This window comes from Sardina pilchardus, chromosome 23, assembly GCF_963854185.1.
Source record: "Sardina pilchardus chromosome 23, fSarPil1.1, whole genome shotgun sequence".
Taxonomy (NCBI): Eukaryota; Metazoa; Chordata; class Actinopteri; order Clupeiformes; family Clupeidae; genus Sardina; species Sardina pilchardus.
In genome coordinates, this window is record NC_085016.1 from 19188486 (window position 1) to 19208111 (window position 19626).

General features: G+C 38.1%; 1 protein-coding gene and 1 long non-coding RNA gene across 2 annotated transcripts; one reads left to right on the forward strand and one right to left on the reverse strand.

Annotated features, from left to right (window-relative positions):
• The first annotated feature begins 2119 nt into the window (after window positions 1–2119).
• LOC134071596 (CD209 antigen-like protein E) lies at window positions 2120–17823 on the forward strand. The gene is made up of 6 exons (XM_062528377.1): window positions 2120–2238; window positions 3006–3119; window positions 3346–3423; window positions 3656–3810; window positions 13494–13603; window positions 16594–17823. Exons 1-6 carry the CDS (start codon window positions 2181–2183, stop codon window positions 16760–16762), a joined length of 684 nt encoding a protein of 227 aa, XP_062384361.1. The 5' UTR covers window positions 2120–2180; the 3' UTR covers window positions 16763–17823.
• Window positions 9325–10959, reverse strand: LOC134071597 (uncharacterized). Its single transcript, XR_009937092.1, has 4 exons — window positions 10739–10959; window positions 9834–9906; window positions 9496–9562; window positions 9325–9365 (listed from the first exon to the last, which is right to left on the reverse strand). It is a non-coding gene; the product is annotated as an uncharacterized LOC134071597 (long non-coding RNA).
• Window positions 17824–19626: the final 1803 nt, after the last annotated feature.

Sequence of the window (19626 nt, forward strand, 5' to 3'; positions counted from 1 at the left end):
CAGGAGGCGGTTGTGTTTTCGCTTGGCCTAGGTCTGCGCTCTCGGAGTGTTTTTTTTAGTTTTGTAGGACTCACTTGCATCATGTCGCTTCACATCGTATTCTTCACCATGCCCCAGAGAAAAACGCAAATGCAAAATGCCCTCTCTGCTTCGCCGTCTACAGGTCTTTGCCAAGAGTATATGTTGCGGTCCATTCGCTAAAAGTGCATCTTCTCTTTCTCGTGGCCACACTGGCCATGGCATGCCTGACCGAAGAGCGCGCTCTCCAATTTGAGATCTTTGACAACGTTGCGGAGGCGTTCATGCACCAGGCAACAGTTTGATTGACGTACGACTCAGCCTATCGACTACCGATTTTATTGCTCTCCTTTGAACTATTGGACATACGTTAACACTACGCCTGTGGGCGTATCTGTGTATTTACAGTTTTTTACAATCACTTTGCTACTATTTTCAGAACCTTGATGTCATTTTTCAAAGCTCTAGACACAAAACTCAAAACGGTTATCACTTGTAACACAGGCCCTCTAATGTTCAAAACATTGGATTGTACATTCACATCTTCAAAGAAATCTTGCAATTGCACAATCATTGGTTCAAAAAACAAATTTACTGTGAAATACCACTGAAACATAACTATAGATCACCCGCACACAAGCAACCGATAGTTTCATTGTGTCATCGTTCGTACAATCATTGGATATTGTAGAACAAAATAGGTGATACAGGTTTCATTATGGTACTACAGGAACAGTACAGTAAACACATCTCTGTAAAAGTACTGCAGTAGTAGAGAGAATACTACAGACACAGTGGAATCATTGATCAAAGTTTGTAATATATTGATGCAAAACACTACAGTACAATCACAACATAGGTTTATTTGAATTAAAGTGAAAATAATTAGCTATGAAATAGAAAATAAAAGACAGCCTGATGAAAATATAAAATATAAAAAATATATTTTTTTATATATAAAGATATAAAATATTAGGCTACATCCATGGATATTGTAGTCTAATTGGTTCATGCTCCACGCTAATTGGTGACAGTGAATCTCGTTACAGTATCTTGAAAGTTTCAAGTTGAAACTTTCATGATTTGTAGTACACATGGAAGATTGTGTGTCTGTTTCGTGTTTCCATACAACTGCATAAGAGTAATGCAACAGTTACTTATCATTTTGAGCAGTTGTATCAATTGATAGTTAGATCATTGTAAGGAAATGAATAGATGCTCATTTGAAATGTAATGTGTGAATTGCCTTTTGAAATAGTAGTACTTTGATGTTAAGTTGTATCATATTGAACAGGTGAGTTTTGTTGAATGAACAAATGATCTAAGTTGTATGTGTATTGTATCCAAGCAATTGAGAAAAGGGTTAGAGTTTTGAAAAATGTGCATTTTGATCATTGGTTGTGAGTTTTGTGTCTAGGGTTGTGAAAAATGACATCAAGGTTCTGAAAATAGTAGCAAAGTGATTGTAAAAAACTGTATTTTCAATTGGCCAGGGTCGAACGAAAAAGTGGGACAGATGCTCAATTTGCGTGAGGCGGGACAAAGGGTAAAATTGCTGTACAGTACAACGTAAAGCGGGACAGGTGGTCACCCTAGCTGGAAACCTGCATATTTATCTCTCCTGCTTCTTGTCCACGTTTGCTGGAACCAATCACAAACTTCCTTATCCTCCAGGTGCACCCGGATCATTGGTCTAATTGGTTGAAGGACTATCCAAGTGTACATATTCATTTGAACCACGCATTGATCATTCCTTTTTGTGCAGTGGAAATACAGCGCAGACTCTCCAGACTAATGTTCAATCTCAAAAGACTGAGCTTAGTTTGGTGATAGCCAGGCTAGGAAAATATAAAAAAGGATGAATACTTTTTGCAGTGATTCACATTTCACATTTTTGAGGTTTGCACTTTGTCACAAGACATTAGTCATTGAAATGGCATATTTTTGCACTGATGTCAATTAAACGGCAGTGCTAAATATTCTGGGTTGATAAGCCTCCTTGAGATCAACAGTGCAGTGATCTGCGGTGGTTGGAGGTGTGAAGGTGTGAAGATACTGCGATAGCGTTACAGCAAAGATCAAGAGGACATTTTGAGAGAGACATCCTTCCTGGTTCTTGATAATAACACAAGCAGAAGTCTCACTGTATTTCCCTCTTCATCATGGACATGGACCACATCTATGGAAATGTATGTGCGGATAATACTGAGAGCCACAGAGGTAGGGAACTTTTATGGTTTAAAAAAAGTTACTGGTTTTATTTTGCAACTTGTATCCTTGCATACAAACATTATTGTGAGCTGAGCTGAGAATGAGTGTAGCATTTTGTGGTGGATCAACAGAAATCCCGCACTTGTGTGAAAGTATACCCTTGGTAAAATAATTCTCCAGAAATAGAAGTCTTTTACATTTTCAGTTGAGTTAGAATACAAAATACTTGTTTTCAAATGTAGGCCTACATCTTAAGTATCAGAAGCAATACTAACGTAAAACATATACAACCAATCATCTTCAGGAAGTCACCTAATGGAGTACAATATTGCCTATAATTCTCCAGTGGTGCAGATCATTCCGGTAATACAGTGGTGGTGTAAGCAAACAAACAAATGACACCATTGCTAGTTTGGGCAAAAACACTCATGTCACTGTCATGAGTTTGGTGAAGGGGTGCAAGGATACAGTATATAACACACTTAATTTGTACACATACAGTAGTTGAAACATTTCTATGTTTTTTTTACATTTTACTTGCCACACATAACGGCGACATATACGGCTATCACAAGTTGATGAGGATGAAAGCTTAACAATGATATCAATTTGTAAAAAATATTTGATTAATTTCCAAATTTAGACAAAGAGCCACTAGAAACCATGTGTTGTCGACCCCTGATATAGGCAAACTGCAGAATATTTTGTTCAGCCAGAGAAAGAAATATTCTCAAGTTATCTGTCAACAAAGTTATTCATGATTTGTCCATGTCCAGCTTCAAGTTCTCAGTCCACCTTAAAGGCCACCACAAAGGCCCTGATTCTTCTTCTGGTCATTGGAGTGACTCTGCTTCTCGGTGTGGCAGTTCTTTGTACATTGACACACAAACGTGAGTATTTTGCTTTTGATATCAGAGCCTGTTTATGCCAGTGGTTTTAATGGTTTCCTGACAAGAAGTAAATTTCTGACGTGCTTCCTGTTGTCAGATTGTCTGAAGATTTTGCTACCCTGTTATATAGTTGCTAGTTATTAACATTATTCTTGTTCTTCTTAAACACACAATTTATTTGTATTTGATGTGAGACTAAAATGTTCATATATTTGATAAAACATAGATGTGAGTAGACTAAGTGATGAACAAAAGACGTTTGCCCTGGATGCTCCATATAACAAAATAGCAGATAATTTGACCGGTGAGTACCTATAAATCAATCTGTCTGAAATAATTGTGATGAATCATTTGTACCATCATATCATATCTCCTGAACCAAACAACATAACACTATAAAGGTGATAGTCCTATGTTTTGATGGTCAGGGATTACATTGATGCCATATACAATATATTAAAATCTTCAGGTGAATAGTAAAAGGTGAATTCAGTGATGCTGTGAGAAGGAAATCACATATGCACTTTTTCTATCAGCTGAATGCAGTTGTAGGGCTTGTCCTGAGGGATGGAAGCATCACAGAGGAAAGTGCTACCTGTTCTCCTCTTCAGAAATGAACTGGGAGGGAAGTCGAGACCACTGCATCACCTTAGGGGGTCATCTAGTCATAGTGAATGATCAAGAAGAGCAGGTAAAGTGGACTATTGTGTGAACATCAGAAGTGGACACATTGGGCAATATTGGTGACTTTACTCCTAGCTAAAGCTGAAGATGTACTGTATGCTTCCCCGAGTTTCTTAAAGGAATAGTTCGGAATTTTGGACGTAGGACCTCATTTCCAACTTAGTCGGGGTGATATAGGTCGGTGAAGACCATTTTCAGTGAATTTCTGCCCTTCCTTGAGTTGCAGCGTTCATCTCGTGCTAACCCTGGTGCCGACAGTGATGGGCAGTAGCTTCACTACTTGTAGCGAAGCTACTAGCTTAGCTACATTTCTCAGTAGCTTGGTGGTAGTGTAGCTATTTTCTGAAGCAGATAGCTTTTCAGTAGCTTAGCTGTTTTTTTGACCATGTAGTGCTGTAGCTTTTACAGAAGCTACATTTTCCAGAGCATTTGTGGAGCTCACAAGTTTAATATTGCTTGTGGTAAAAATAAACTGAATGGGTAGACCTAATTGTACTTTTAAACGTAGCATCAACATTTCAGCCAAGTGGAATGAAACTGGGAGGTGAAGCTTATAGAGGCGAAAACCCACCCAACAATGAAGTACTTAGAATATAGAGTTCAGAGCTTAAGTTTATCCTGCAAACTTAAGAAATGGGCAAATCTAATTTGGACCACATATGCACACTCACTCAGTATAGGCCCTACCTTCCTTTCACTACATGGAGCCTGTTTTTCTCAAATTGATTTTGGTTATTGTTTTTGAAATGAACATATGTTATAGCCCACATGTGTCACCAAGATAATTAAGTTACTGTATCTTGTATGCTGAATTATGTTGGCTGGGTCATTGCCATATCACTGACATGTCATGAAGAAGTTCACTTTATTGGTTTATGTTCATTGTTTTGTAAATTACAAAGTAGCTTCTGATGTAGTAAGCTACTTTTGTGAAATTTATGTAACTTAGCTTGCTACATTTTGTCTTTAGGTAGCTTTTGTGTAGCTAAGCTTCATTTAATACAGAGTAGCTGGTAGCTTAGCTCACTACATTTTCTAAGTAGCTTGCCCATCACTGGGTGCCGAGATAACGCAAGTCAACGGTAACATCCAGCCTGCCACTGAAAACACTCCACAGAACACCCGAAACAAATAGCCTAAATTATAACGTCAGACTATCAATGCACATGCCTGTGTTGATAGAACAATGTTAGAAATAAAACTAACCTTGCATCGCATTGCAATAGCCTACTTTGTTCCCTGTATGGCAGTGGCGGATTGATATTGAGAAACTAGTCCCTCAAACTGTAATAAATCATTGAGTTGCAAGGTTAGTTTTATTTCTAAAATGATTCTATCAACACGGACATATATATCGATAGTCTGACGTTTTAATTGACTTGTCTCGGGTGTGCGGTGGAGTGAGTAGACTGTTGTTGATGTCAGACTGATGTTACCGTAGAAATAAGTTAGCTCAGAACCAGCGTTAGCAAAGGGGGACGCTGCAACTGAAGGAAGGGGTTCAACGCGATAAAAACGGTCTCCACCGACCTATATCACCTCGGTAAAGTTGGAAATGAGGTCCTATGTCCAAAATTCCTAACTATTCCTTTAAGATTTTAAATTCTTCTGGATAGGGCCATCTCTAGTTCCTACTCTAGAGGCAACTGCTCCCATCCAGTGGCCTTCCATCAAATGTCTGACCTCTGTGGAAAGCTGAGACCCTGTAGTTTCTTAGGAAATAATCAGAAAAATGGTGTGATGGACTGGCACAGCGTTACAGATGCTAGAATATGATGCTTGTATGACTTAGAAACACAACTGGGCCCGTATTCACAAAGAATTTTACGGCTAAAAGTAGCTCCTAACTGGCGAATTTAGGGATGAACTCCTAAAAATAATGGGCGTGTCACTCCTAACTTTATGACTCCTAATTTTTTTCACTAAAAGTTATTCACAAAGCATTTTAAGCCTAAAAGTAGCTCCTAAGTCTAGGACAGCGTAAAAGAACTCGAGAGGACTTCTAACTCACTAAGACCTATTCACAACCCGCTTTTACCCCCCAGTCACACACGCTACAAGCGACAGCGACAAAGAGACAGGCTGCCGTTCATTTTCAATGGGAGTAGACTTTTGCCAGAGACAAGCGACAAGCTTGCCGCTGTCGCGAGCAAGGCGGGGCTAAAATAGACAAGCAGGCTATTTTAGGGCGCTTACATAGTCAACGCGAGCAACGCAAGCAAGCAACGTTAGCTACGCGAGTGACGGGCTCCCTTTCATAGTGTACACAGCGAACGCAAGCAACGCGGGCAATGGCAAAACGCAATACACCGCTCACGCAACAGGGGGTGGCACTGTATTATCCACATTCACATAATATATAGGCGATAATCATCAATACCCTGAACAATTTAACACCACTGGTATTGTTAAAAACATTGGACAATATCTCTCTCCCATTTCAGCCTCTCGAGGAGGTCACACGTAGCATATTAACTTCATACACACACGTACACACAAGTTGATTATTATTGCCTACCGTTGAGCGAAGCGACAAAGCGACTGCCAATCGGAGTGAAGGCAGCGTGACGTTCCTTCTTTGAAAGTAAAGTTGAATTTTTTATCCAAGATGGCGGAGCTAACTAAACGAAGGCAGTATTTCTGTACTAACAAGTAAGTTCAGGGTTTGTTGCCTTATATTTTGCTACTTCTAGTGAGAAATATGAACTTTACAATCCAAAGAGCCAGGTTTTGTAACCAAAAAATATATCTGAAGGCATGTACGAGCTATCGGTCAGCCACCTAGCACGTAGCAATCGTTAGCCGTCAATCACTCGCGAATCACCTCCCCACTCAACGGCGAGTTTGTGGAGTTGTCGCTGTGAGATGCGTTCATTTTCCACTTTTTACGGCATAGCCTCAACTAGCATGCCTGTGAAAAGCAAGGGGGCAGGCATATTCCCGGAAGTAGAAACACGAAATGAGCTGGTGATCAACACTCTGCTAACTCCCTTGGACGGCCATAGACTTTCAGATTTTTGCGATCCCATAACTTCATGTAACATGTGCCCTTTGTCTCCCTTATAGCTTCTGTGTATTCTATATAGGGTATCGAAGTCAAAATTAATTCACTGTTTCCCCGTATATTACGTTGGTTTCCCGTAAAGAAGTATTTTAGCATGTCGGTTGTAGGGAAGCTAACGTTCGACGTCACATTTCCCGTAATGTCTGGATCAGAAGCTCAGTGTTGGCTGTTGGAGCTATGTGTTAGAGCTCAGTCCAGCCTGCACGAAAACCATGACGGAAAGTCATTCACAAGATCAGTGAAAAAGCATATAGCCCACGGTAGCCTACTGTTTGATAGGGTAAAGCATTACCTATAGGCAAGACAACATAATATTAATATTAAAAACGAACGTTGGAAAAGAAGACTCAAACTTTTTTCTCCTCCATTAATGTTTTGAAGATGATCATGTGTGGTAGTTTTCAACATGAACACGACATGATATCTTCTACTCTGCTTGATATAATGAATGTTCAACGTAATAAATACATACATAAATAAATGTTTAACTTTAATGACTGATCACTGTTTATTTATTACTAGAGCTTAATAAATAGTAATAAGTGATAACAAATTCAGTAGTGTGTTGCCTCCACTGCGGAAATACTGCACTTACCTTTAACCTCTTAATGCAGATGGAGATTCTTGCCAAATTTTGAACAAAATTTGAACGATTTGTTTTTATACAATAACAGTCATTATGCCAAGTTCCACGGGCAGCACAATGATCACTCAGGGCTTAAATTAAAGACACATGACATGGGCCAAGATATAGATTTACCTTCAGGATTTTATTTACTTCATGAAGTTTCTTTTTCACAACATCATATACAAAAAATAAAAGTTGCCTATTGTTTTTGAGGTTTACTGTCGTAGAGTTTACAGTATGTGCAGGTCATGCATTTCCTGATTCATCATGGTCTTGGGAGGTACTGCACAACGTTTGGAGCAGACATATAGATGTATGTACTGTAGGTGCTACACAGCAATTCCTAGTAGGTGCATTTAGGCATTCTCAAGTGTCCAAAACCTCTCAAAACTCCAAAAAACAAAAATGTGTCTGTCACTATTTATCTGTGTGTGTTGCTTTGATATTGTGTCACAGTACAGACACCCAGATAGCAATAGGTCAGTGGCCCACTGGCGGCCCACCCGCGGCAGAGTTGGCGGTCCAACGGCGGTACCCACCAGTGGCGGGCTGGAGTTTTGCTCATCGGTTCTCTAGCGGTCCACCGGCGGCTCAGAAGCGGCTCCAGATAAAGGGCCACCCTTTTGCCGCTTACTACCCACCAGCTTCTAATTGGCCTTATTTATGGCCTTAATAATTAAAATTATGTAGGCCTACTAAAATATAGCAATAATACATTATAACACTTTCCATTTGCCCTCAATCAGAACAATTTACAATTATTTACAGGGCTTACCAAAGTTACCAAATTTACTAAGGTGAAGACAGTGCCTGCTGATGAGAAACCTATAAATGTATTCTGTAATTTAATAATCCAATATAAAAACATTTATCCTCAGCAACTATCACACAGACTCACCACACATAGTATTAGGTTCAATACATTTTGTTTATTTATTTCTTTTACATGCTCATTTACATGCTTTATTTCTTCTACATGCTTAAACAATTTATTAAAATTATTTTTAATAATGATATTAATATGCAACACACTCTTCAGGTGTAAGGACTTAAAAGCCACCTTTCCTGCTGCACCAGTCTAATTAATTTGGAGCGCCAGGGACCTCCTCAAAGCCCGGCCCAGCATCCTCTTAACAGCATCTCGGTGGTTTTCCCTCCCAAGTATGTTCACCTGAAATACAAAGACCAAAATTACAATGGCATAACTTCCAGTCAAACATCTTAGCTGTTTTCAGCTTAAGCTGTTTTGCTATTTCATGCACAACCATCAAATACAGAGGGTATATATGATGACAAAAAGTGACAAAAACATGTCATGTATCAAGCACACAACGCTCCACTTGGGAATGAGATTCAAGTTTAACAACACTCAAGGAGTTGAATAACGTGGCTCTCAATATATGATGTCTGTTCCCCAAAAATGTAGTGGGGAAGGGAAAAGAGATGTGAAATGCGACAGTTGTTTCAGGTAACAATGGCTACTCACATGGTCTCACTTCTCGACACCCATTCCGTGATTTGAATAGTATTTTTGAATCAGTGAGTAAGTCCACATTAAAGCAAGGCAGAGCCACATTCATTACGAGAGCCAGGCTAGGACTTTTATGCCTACAATAATCACATGGCAAAACACTTAAAAAACAGACATACCAGTTGATTTTTCAGGTCCGCATCGGATGCAAGCCGCCTCTCCAACTCGTCCAGGTCCTCAACATTACTCAATGGCCTGTTGTTGTCCTCCACGAGGCCAAGATCCGCCACACCACCACCACCTAGCTTCTGCAGCATAGATGTGTTCACAGCCACCTGCTGCTTTACCCCAGCTCCTCCTCAATTGTTCAGAAGTGCTGCAGAACAAGTCTGTAAAAATCTATGAATCAAAAGGAATAGATTGGAATTGGCATGACACAAAAAGTAAAGATGCAAAGAAGTTGTGACAGACATTCATGGCTTGTTTCTCCCTTGATATTGGTGCCAGATTAATGAAAATGCAGTTCTACCTTGCTGGGGTGTTATTGGCAGCGCTGTGAGCGAATTTGACGGAGGTGTAGGTCTGACTGGTAAACTCTGTTGAACAGATTAGAAATGAAAAGGCGTATTTAGTGAGATGATTACTGCAATGGCAGGGTTCATACAAAAAAATTGAGCTGAATTTACTACCTTTTCACTACCATCAACATGTTTTCTACTACAAAAGCAAAAGGTGAAGAGTAATATAATGCAATACCTTTCCAAAACACAATAACACATTTAAGAACAGGATTTAACAATGAACCAAGCTACTGGCATTTGAACAGGGGTGTGTAGGCTGTCAATAGGCACTGTATTATGTATTTACCGGCATGGCTGGAGTTGATGAAGCTTGCTGGGTGGTGGTGCTGGCAAAGGTGTAGTGGTCTGACTGGTAAACTCTGTTGAACAGATTGGATATGAAAAGACGTGTTTAGTGAGATGATTACTGCAGTGGTATGACACCTGGCACATGCTAACTAGCGCCTAAAGTACAAACACTTCTAAAGGATATTTCCACTTAATTTTCAGACAAACCAAGCAAGGGACCACATTTACAGACTCTACAAATACTAACCATGATATCCATGTTTTATTTAAATGACTTGAAAGAGATCGTCAGGTATAAATGCACCATACAGTAGTGGTCAGTTCATTCATTCAGATGCTGTTACATGCTAACTAGCGCCTAAAGTACAAACACTTCTAAAGGATATTTCTACTTAATTCTCAGACAAACCAGGCTAGGGACCACATGAACAGACCCTATAAATACTAACCATGATGTCCGTTTTTTATTCAAATGTCTTGAAAGAGATCGTCAGGTATAAATGCACCATGCTAGTGTGGCCAGTTCATTCATTCACATGCTGTTACATGCTAACTGGCGCCTAGAGTACAAACACTACTAAAGGATATAACACTTCTAATAATTTACAATCTACTGATAAATACTGATAAATACTGACGGTCGACATTACGATTGACGTTAGTGAAACTATAATGAACAGTAAAAAGTTAGCCTGTCTGCCTCTAACGGTTTTCTTTTGCTATCCACTTCAGACTTTAGCCATAGCTAGACTTTAGCGAGTCTAACGCTTTATTAATCTATTCGATGTAGGTTTTTAAAAACGTGATCATCGACTTAACAGTACAGAAATACCATTTTGCAAGAAATGAGTGATTCAGACAAAGACTAAAAATATGTTTAAAAAAGAATCAGATTGTACTTACAAGATCCAAGAAATCGCAGTCAGTCGAGGTCGAATGGCAAAATATCTGTATGAACATCTATCAGACGAGTTACAGCAATGTTCAGGGCGGCCAACGTCACAAAATGAGTTTGAGTCTGCGCAGTACGATGAACAGGAAACGATTTTTTGTTTCAGCCCCCTCTCATTGAGAACGACGGAGTCTGTTTGTCCATTTCTTTTAGGTCTATGGTGAAAAGCAGTAAATGTCCAATCTGTTTCTTCAGTTTATGTGACACGCAGGTTCATGCAGTTTTGCGCACGTTTCAAATGTACTTAATTGATCAGCTGTGATCAAATGCGTTCAATAAATTCCACTTTTTGTCATAAAAAAACAGCATGCCCATTAATGTGGTGTAGCCTATCTAATCAGGTAGGCCTACATTACTCCATTGTGAATTTGATATCGTTATAGCTCAAAAAAGTTTCCGTAATCAATCAGGTCTACTGGCTACAAAAATATCTCTGATTTGCCTACACGTAAAAATTTTACATCTGAAGCCTACACGTCAAAAATATACCCCTGGATACACGGTAAATATTTACGCCTGGCCAGTACACGTGAAAATGTAACACCTGTACACGTAAAATATTTGCGCGTGGAGACGTAATGTTTTTACACCTGTAGCCGTTTCGTTAATAGACGTTTTGGCCCTGTATGCGTGCCATATCGCTGTCTCTTGTAGCGTGTGTGACTGTAGGGTGGCATTTCACGTCGCGATGTTTTACAGTGCAGGAGCTCGCTGTCATGCAAGGGAATAAATGTGACGTTCCACGGCAAAACCAGTCGCTTGTCGCAACAGGCGTTTCTGAGAAAAATGGCCATTTATGTCACTTGTGCTAAAATCGTGGATTTTTTTTTGTAAGTGTTTTGAAACAGTGGGAGGTCTACACTGTACGGCCGTGAATACATTTCGCCGAAAAACTGACCTTTTGTAGTCTAAAAACGTGAGTTTGTTGAGGTGAGAAAGTTAGAGGAAGCAGGAAGTTAGAGGCGTCTCGTTTTTTGCCGCTTTACGGTAAATGCACTCATCGACAACCACCAAGCCATCCGCGTGCTGTGTCGTTGATACAAGTACCGTAAATCTTGTAATAGCGGCGACCTTACAAAGCGTTCGTGAGTGTTGAGCCGACGGTTAACTTCAAAGGCAGATTTCTCCGTTTTTCTATTGGCATGACAGGATGAACTCAACTCCTTTGAATGTTTATATTTCAGTAATATGACGTTCAATTCATTAGATATAGGTATCGTTTTGAAGGTTGATTATGCCCCTTCCTGAAAACGTAATAACTTTGATTTTGAAAATTTGGACATTGTGACTGATTTCGCCGTGGAAGGTCACAAATGTGCATTGCAACTAAGGATGCAAATGCAATAATGCCACCGACAACCAAAACCACCATTGCATGTAAACTAAATGTAACGTCTCATTGTGCCTAATTAAATTAAATCGCTTCTCCTCTTTGCAAATATAGGCTACGTGTTTTCATACAGATTAATTTAAAACATGTTGCAAAGATACTGCTCCAGTCCATAGTGATTCATTAAGCCTAGGCTTGCTTTACTCTTTATTCATTAAGGCTATGCCTATTTATTCATCATCTTCCATCCTTCACAGCCCGACATAGCGCACGCATTCTCACCAGCTAAGACCTAACACCTGTCACTCAACTCGTCATCGTAGGGGAGGTTTGCCATCATTCCCGCGTTATAATCACCAGCCAATCAAGGTGGTCACTTTCATCAAGCTCGTGCATGAGTAATGACGTCAACCATAGCAACGAAGACTCACTTTTAGTTTAGGAGTGGGCGTTTCTCCTTACTAAAAGTAGGTCTGAAAGGCTTTGTGAATAACTTTTAACAGAAAACTCCTAACTAAAATCTTCTAGCGCGATTTAGGAGTACTCTTAGTGGTAAGATAAAATGCTTTGTGAATACGGACCCTGAGCTAGCACCAGGTCTTGTGAACCTGTGTGCAAAAATAGATCAATATAGCATGAAATATGAGTAGACCATTATTTGCCAAGATATGCTCATGCGTTTTTAAAATTCATGAAAACTCCCCATAGGACTTTTGGCTATGCAAAATGCAAATGCTTACTGCACATGAACCCCTTTGCATCTTGATCTCAAATGAAAGGTAACACTCTGAGGTTTCTTGTAGACTATTTGGATTGTATGTCAGATGTTACAGAATGACTACACAAAATATTGAATACTTTCACAAAAGTCTCTAATTTTGTATTTACTTTGTTAGTTCAATGTTTGTGTATAAAATGGAATATACATCTGCACAACTAATATTGGATAAAACAGCATGAAGATTCAATTTCTACGGATTATTGTAAACATTACAGCAGCCTACCCAATATGTTGCATTATTGTAGTGCAGCTACACTGCAGCCAGATGTCAGGGTAGCACCAGGGCATTTTTAAATGAAATTGAGACTAGATTAATCTGACAGTGCAAAGCACTATACAGATTGTACATGAAAAATGTTGTCATGTATGGATTCCCAAGAGTCCAAGCTTTCAAATGGTGTATAACATTACTATGCTGCTTAGCACTATGGTGCATACAATTGATTTTGAATGTTGGGGGGGAGGATGGGTGTATCGTGGAAGGTATTATTTCTAGTATCAATTCTAGCTCATCAACAAAAATGTGTGACTATTTTGTTACGAGCACCAATGTAATATCCTCTTCATAGTAACATTGGCGTGTTCTACCCTTCAGCATTTTCTGGCTGCACAATTAAAAGGTGTCCCCCACTGGATTGGACTGAATGATGTGGAGGGACAATGGCGTTGGGTGGACAACAAAAGTCTCAGCGATACAGGAGTTGTGTAAGATATGCCTGCATGAGGCAATTGTATTTACAGCATATGCACATAGGCCTCAGTCATTTGTCATAGTTTATAATCATACGTTGGATGGTGAAACTACTAAGGCATGAACCCCATTCACCCTTTTCACAGTGAAACCCCAATGCAGATATTTCCATCAGTTCCTGTGCTGTCCTGTCACGCTCAGAGAATTACCCCTTGGGGATCTATCTCTCTATCTATCTATATTGCCAAATAATATATATAGGCCAATAATCTTCTTAGTTTCAATCCAGCATTTTTATGAATCTGAATCACTGAAGTGTTTTACACATCTTCAGATTGACCCTATGCATATCTGAACACGCTCCAACTGAGTATTTCACTTTTCAAAACATTTCAAATTTGCATTCATTTATCTTGAGTGCAGGGGTGTAACCATGGGGGTAACACTTTATAATAACTACACACAATTCATCATCTATTAAGCATTTGTTAACTATTAGTTAATGGTTTGTTCATCATTAGTAATTAATTGTTCATGCATAATTTATCATCACTTAAGCATTTGTTCACAAAGTTATGATTGGTTTTTTCATAGTGAATAAGCCTATTTCTAAAATATGTATAAATTGTTGCTAATACTTCAAATAACATGCAATAACATTTTGTTAATGAAATACTATTCATTATTTAACAGTTGTTACATATGCACTAATGATTAGTAAGGATGTGAATACATGTTTTATAAACCACTTCCTAATACTTTAATTCATGATTAACTCAGGAGTTACAAGTGGTTAGTTAATGATTTTTGTGAGCTCATCTAAAGTGAGGACTTTTTATGCCTTGCTACACATTTGCAAATAAGTTGTAAATACTACATTCACATTCATTCATTAAGCTGACAATTTTATCCAGAGCGACATACACATGTCAATTAAATCAAACACAACCGCAGAAGGTGGGATTGGAACCCCCAACTGAGCAGGTGACAGAATGATAGCCCTGCTCCTTAACCACTACACTATCTCTACTACTATTCTGAGCATGGATGGGATCTACTTTTAGTTGTTTTTAGAGGACTACTTTCCTGTTATGCGTATGACTACATTTGATGTAGCACTAAGCAGCGCATTGATACAATAGTTAGAGAGTTAAAGAATACAAGTAAATAATTGACTGACATATACTGAAGTGAAGTTAACCAAGTAAAAACATTGTCACTTTACTCTGGTGTTTATTGATTGTTTGTTGTGAAGTAAAGAACATAACATCCGCTCAGTTAAAAAAAGATACAACTATTTATAGCCTCAACAGCCATGGGTAGGGGTAGTGTAGTGGATAAGGCATTGGGCTAGCATGCTGTAAGCCAAAGAGTTGGGGGTTCAATCCCGGGGTGCCACCATTGTGGCCTTGCTCTTTAATTTCGTTGATAGTGTAAGTCTCTTTGGATGAAAGTGTCTGCTTAATGAATAAATGCAACTGTAACCTTTATAACTCATTTGTAAATATGTAGCAAGGCATATACAGTCCTCACTTTAGATGAGCTCACAAAAATCATTAACTAACCACTTGTAACTCCTGAGTTAATCATGAATTACAATATGAGAATTAGCATAGGAGTAATACTTAACAAATGATGATCAAAGCATTTACTAATAGTTTGTAACTGGTTCATAATAGGGAGATGATTTCATTTATAAATGGTTGTTTCATTATTTATAAGGTATAAACCATGTATTTACAAACATTTGTTTTATTTGCTATGAACAAACCATTCATAACTTTGTGAACAAATGCTTTACTGATGATGAATTATGCATGAACAATAAATTACTAATGATGAACAAACCATTAACTAATTAGTAACAAATGCTTAATAAATGATGAATTGTGTGTAGTTATTATAAAGTGTTACCAAATATGGGAACATGGCAGAAATATTTTCTTACATTCCTTATTGTTGGTTGTTGTTTGGGCAACAATTGTGTCGTACCATGGTGGTTTAGCAGTGACTGAGGCAGCTTTTCTAAACTAATCCCTGGAAAGTAAACACTAAGTAGCTGCGTTTCCATTACAAATATGCGCAAAAACTTTGTCGATATTGTCTTAATGTCGAAAATCACAATTTTCGCAATTGCGGTGTTTCCATTACATTCGGCTAACTAAATTAAAATCTCGTGTATTCTCGCGTGCTTTAAGTCATTAGGAGACATCGCGGTTATCAACATAACCCAAATTTACACTAAATGCATTCAAATTGCCACCACGGCACTAACGCTGATTATCAGTCATTAAGCCATCAGAGGAGGAGGCCTACGTTTTGGTGGGGCAGAAACATAAAATTGAAAATGACATATCAATCACAGGAGTTTGTTATAGGCCTATGCTTAAATCATGTCACAGCCATGTCAGTGGAATATTTCGTAGATCAGCCCAGTTGATTAGTTTCTAGAACTAGAATCTAGAATCTAGATTTCTTTGAGCACCGTTCTCATCACGTTAAACCAGCAAAGCATAGCAACGTTGTTGCTATGGGTAAACAAAACTAGTTGAGCGGTTGCGTATGCAGCGTTTTTGAGAAAGTGTTGTCTGCGAGTTCACAGAGGAGCTGTGGATTCAACATTTTAGAATGACACGAGCCAGTTTTAATGAATAAAAATATTTTTTTTTACATTATTCTCCCATAGACAGTAAAAGTATTCTCCCGGTGCCACTTCCTGTCGACAGTCTTCTTCGTCGGTTTCGTTCCTCCTAACATCCGGTTGTTGGATCACGTGACTCGTTAGATGCGAAAAAAGTGTTTCCATTGCAGTTTTGCGAAATATACAAATTTCGATACGCTCGAAATACCACCTCACCCAAGCGCAAAAACTTTTTATCGAAAAATGTGAGTTTTTTCTAAATGTGTGTGTTTCCATTCACCACATTTCTTTTCGCAACTCTTAATTTGCGCAATTTAATGGTCACTGGAAACGCAGCTATTGATGATTACTGTCTCTTTAAAGTTTCTGGTTTAATAGATCACACCTCAATGAAACAGATGAGCCTGATAACCGGAAGGAGGATCCTTTGGGAGAGAACTGCGCCACCATTTCCCTTCACACCGGGGGTTGGCAAGACTATTCCTGTAAAAACAATAATACATTCATTTGTGAGACACTGGCTAGTTCTTGACATGTAACTTCTGAAAATATTTTAAATTACATTTTTTTAAAAATGTAGTTTGACATACTGTAGTTGAATTTTTTTTTCTGTAATATAATTGTTCTGCTCTGATGTTTTCCTCGTGTGAATCTATCTGAAAACAAAGAAACATTTTATGCAAGGAGGTAATGAATTTCTCCAAACTGTATGTAAAAGGTAGCCTGGCTATTCCTGTGCTGCCTTGAACGCAATTTCATTCACGCTGCTTGGCAGCCTGGATATAGATGTTGGTCACTAATATATGAGTGAGTCTGAATGTGAAAAATCCAGCAGTCCATTTCAATGAGAGAAATTAGAAAAGAATAATGATTTCTCTACTTTGTTTTTGATCAAATGGTGATCAGAATTCCTCATATTTCAATCTGAAATGACACCCTTGATAGGATGACAGGAAACAATTAAATGTATCATACAATTGGAGGCAGACAAAAGAAAATAAAGACATCCTCATGCTCAGGAGAATGTACATCAGATTATCACTTAGAAACACATCAAGATTGACCCAGACCCAGACCTTGTGTGGGCCTGGGCCAGGGAACAGGTGGCCATTTTGGTATTTTAGAATGCCGTATGGAGAATCCCCATAGGACTTTTGGCTATCCAAAATGCATACTGACAATCAAATTTATGTGCATATGAACCCCTTTGTGTAGAAGCATAATCTTGGTCTCAAATGAAAGGTACACTCTTTTTCTTGTAGACTATTTGGATTGTATGTCAGGTGTTCTGATATAGAATGACTACACAAAATATGGAATAATTACACAAAAGTCTCTATTTTTGCTTTTACTCTGTTGGTTCAATGGCTGTGTATAAGATAAACTATACATCTGCACAACTAATATTGGATAAAATAACAAGAAGATTCAGTTTCTATGGATTCTCTGAATATTACAGTACCCAATATGTTGCATCTACTTATTGTACTGCAGCTACACTGCAGCCAGAGGTCACCAAAAGCAGAGGAGAGGGAGCAGGGCTTTTTTTATGTAAAATAATTGAGACATCAATCCCAATAAAGGTCCTTAAAGGTTGAATATTTCCTCATTTTTTCAATTAAGGCATTAAGATCAATTTCCAAAAGATGATTTTATATTTAACTTTAAGCATGTGCTCCAATAATTGTGGAGGGCACTGTATGTTAACCCTACTGTATTTCCATACAGGCAGGCATATACAGTACATGTATATATTTTTAATGCCAGTTCTTTCATGTATCCAAGACACTATCATCTATCAAGTCCAATCCCTGCAACCTGACAGAGCTTCAGCAGTTTTGCAAAGAAGAATTGAGTGAAATTGCAGTATTCAGATATGCAAGCCTATATCCATGCAGACTTGATTACGGCCTATAAGGTGCATCTAGTAAATGTATCTACTAAATATACGACTTGAAGGGAGTGGATATTTATGCAATCGCTTGTTTAACATATTTAACATATTTTTAATGAATCAAAATTACTTTGTAAATCTGTTTTCAAGCTTATTTTTTTGCAGTTATTGTCAAAAGAGCATATATTCCATTACAGTTTTTCTCAAATGCTAAAACACATTTCACAAACGTTTCCTCCATGTTCCCCAATGTCTAAACACAATACCCTTTTCTAAAGCTACATAAGCACTACCACACCTACTCACTTCAAAACTCAAACTTTCACACCAAAAGAGCATCTCGAAGCTTTCAAAAATGTAAACACTATAAACATCATTACACACTACAGCAAAACAATTGAAAACACAATGCTCAATTTGTGAGAAGGTTCTTTGTTTCATAACTGCCAATGCATATTTAAAAAAAAAAAAAAAACTTCAGAGTAACGGATCTTCTTAGATCTCTGCAGAGGATTAGGCATTTGAAGAGTTCTTTTCCAAAACGCTATATCCACCATTTTACTAATGAATTTTCATAAATATATTTTTTACATTTTGTTTTTCAAGTAATCTCAGTGAAACTGTATTGGGTTATGTTTAGTTACAGTAATTCATCTTTACTCAATAAAAACAAAACAACTCCATTTTTGTTACCTGAAACACACAATTACTGTAAATACAGTAACATGATTTGTTACAGTACAGTAATGTCTATAAAATGGATTTATAGCGTTTTGGAGAAGAGCTCTTCATTTAGAGTTGTGAGTTTCAGAGTACAGAGTACAGAAAATTCTCCAAGTACACTACTGTAACACAACTCAATGCAAAAAAACAGAATCTATTGCACACATCAGTACACAACAGAAAACGTGATCAGGGCGTGACGTTCTTTTATTTTCTTCATTCACACCACACACACACACACACCACAGTCACTGTGCGCATTAGCAACAAGTGTCTTCATTTTTTAGTCGTTGTGTGTAATGAATGTGTGTTCATTGTGTTCAGTTATTGCTGACTGTGGCAAGCATTTTGCATCACATGAGCTTTCATTTGAGAATATGTTTTGCAACATGTGTTTTAGCAAGGAAAAATGTGCTTAGATTTATGAGAACGGAGGATTGTGTTTTGTGAATTGTGTCTTCATGTGAAATGTGTTTATGGTATTGAAAAAATATGGCTAGATTTAGTAAATGTGTTTAGACAACTGGTCATTTGGTTTATAGGATTGGCCTTTGTGTTTTAGCATTTGAGAAAAACTGTAACAGCAATGAAAGGGGAACATATCCAGATGGATTAATACTTTTTGCCGTGCATCCAGACAGTGTAGTGATTATACATTTCAAATTTCATGAGGTTTGTACATTTTTGCCACAAGACATCAGTCATTGAAATGGCATATTTTTGCACTGATGTCAATTAAACGGCAGTGCTAAATATTCTGTGTTGATGAACCTCCTTGA

Excerpts from the sequence above, each read along its gene's own strand:
- LOC134071596 (XM_062528377.1), top strand. The coding sequence starts at position 2,181 with ATGGACATGGACCACATCTATGGAAATGTATGTGCGGATAATACTGAG. Across the intron at positions 3,120-3,345 it reads TTGTACATTGACACACAAAC|ATGTGAGTAGACTAAGTGAT; the intron begins GTGAGTATTTTG and ends GATAAAACATAG. Across the intron at positions 3,811-13,493 it reads TGAATGATCAAGAAGAGCAG|CATTTTCTGGCTGCACAATT; the intron begins GTAAAGTGGACT and ends TCTACCCTTCAG.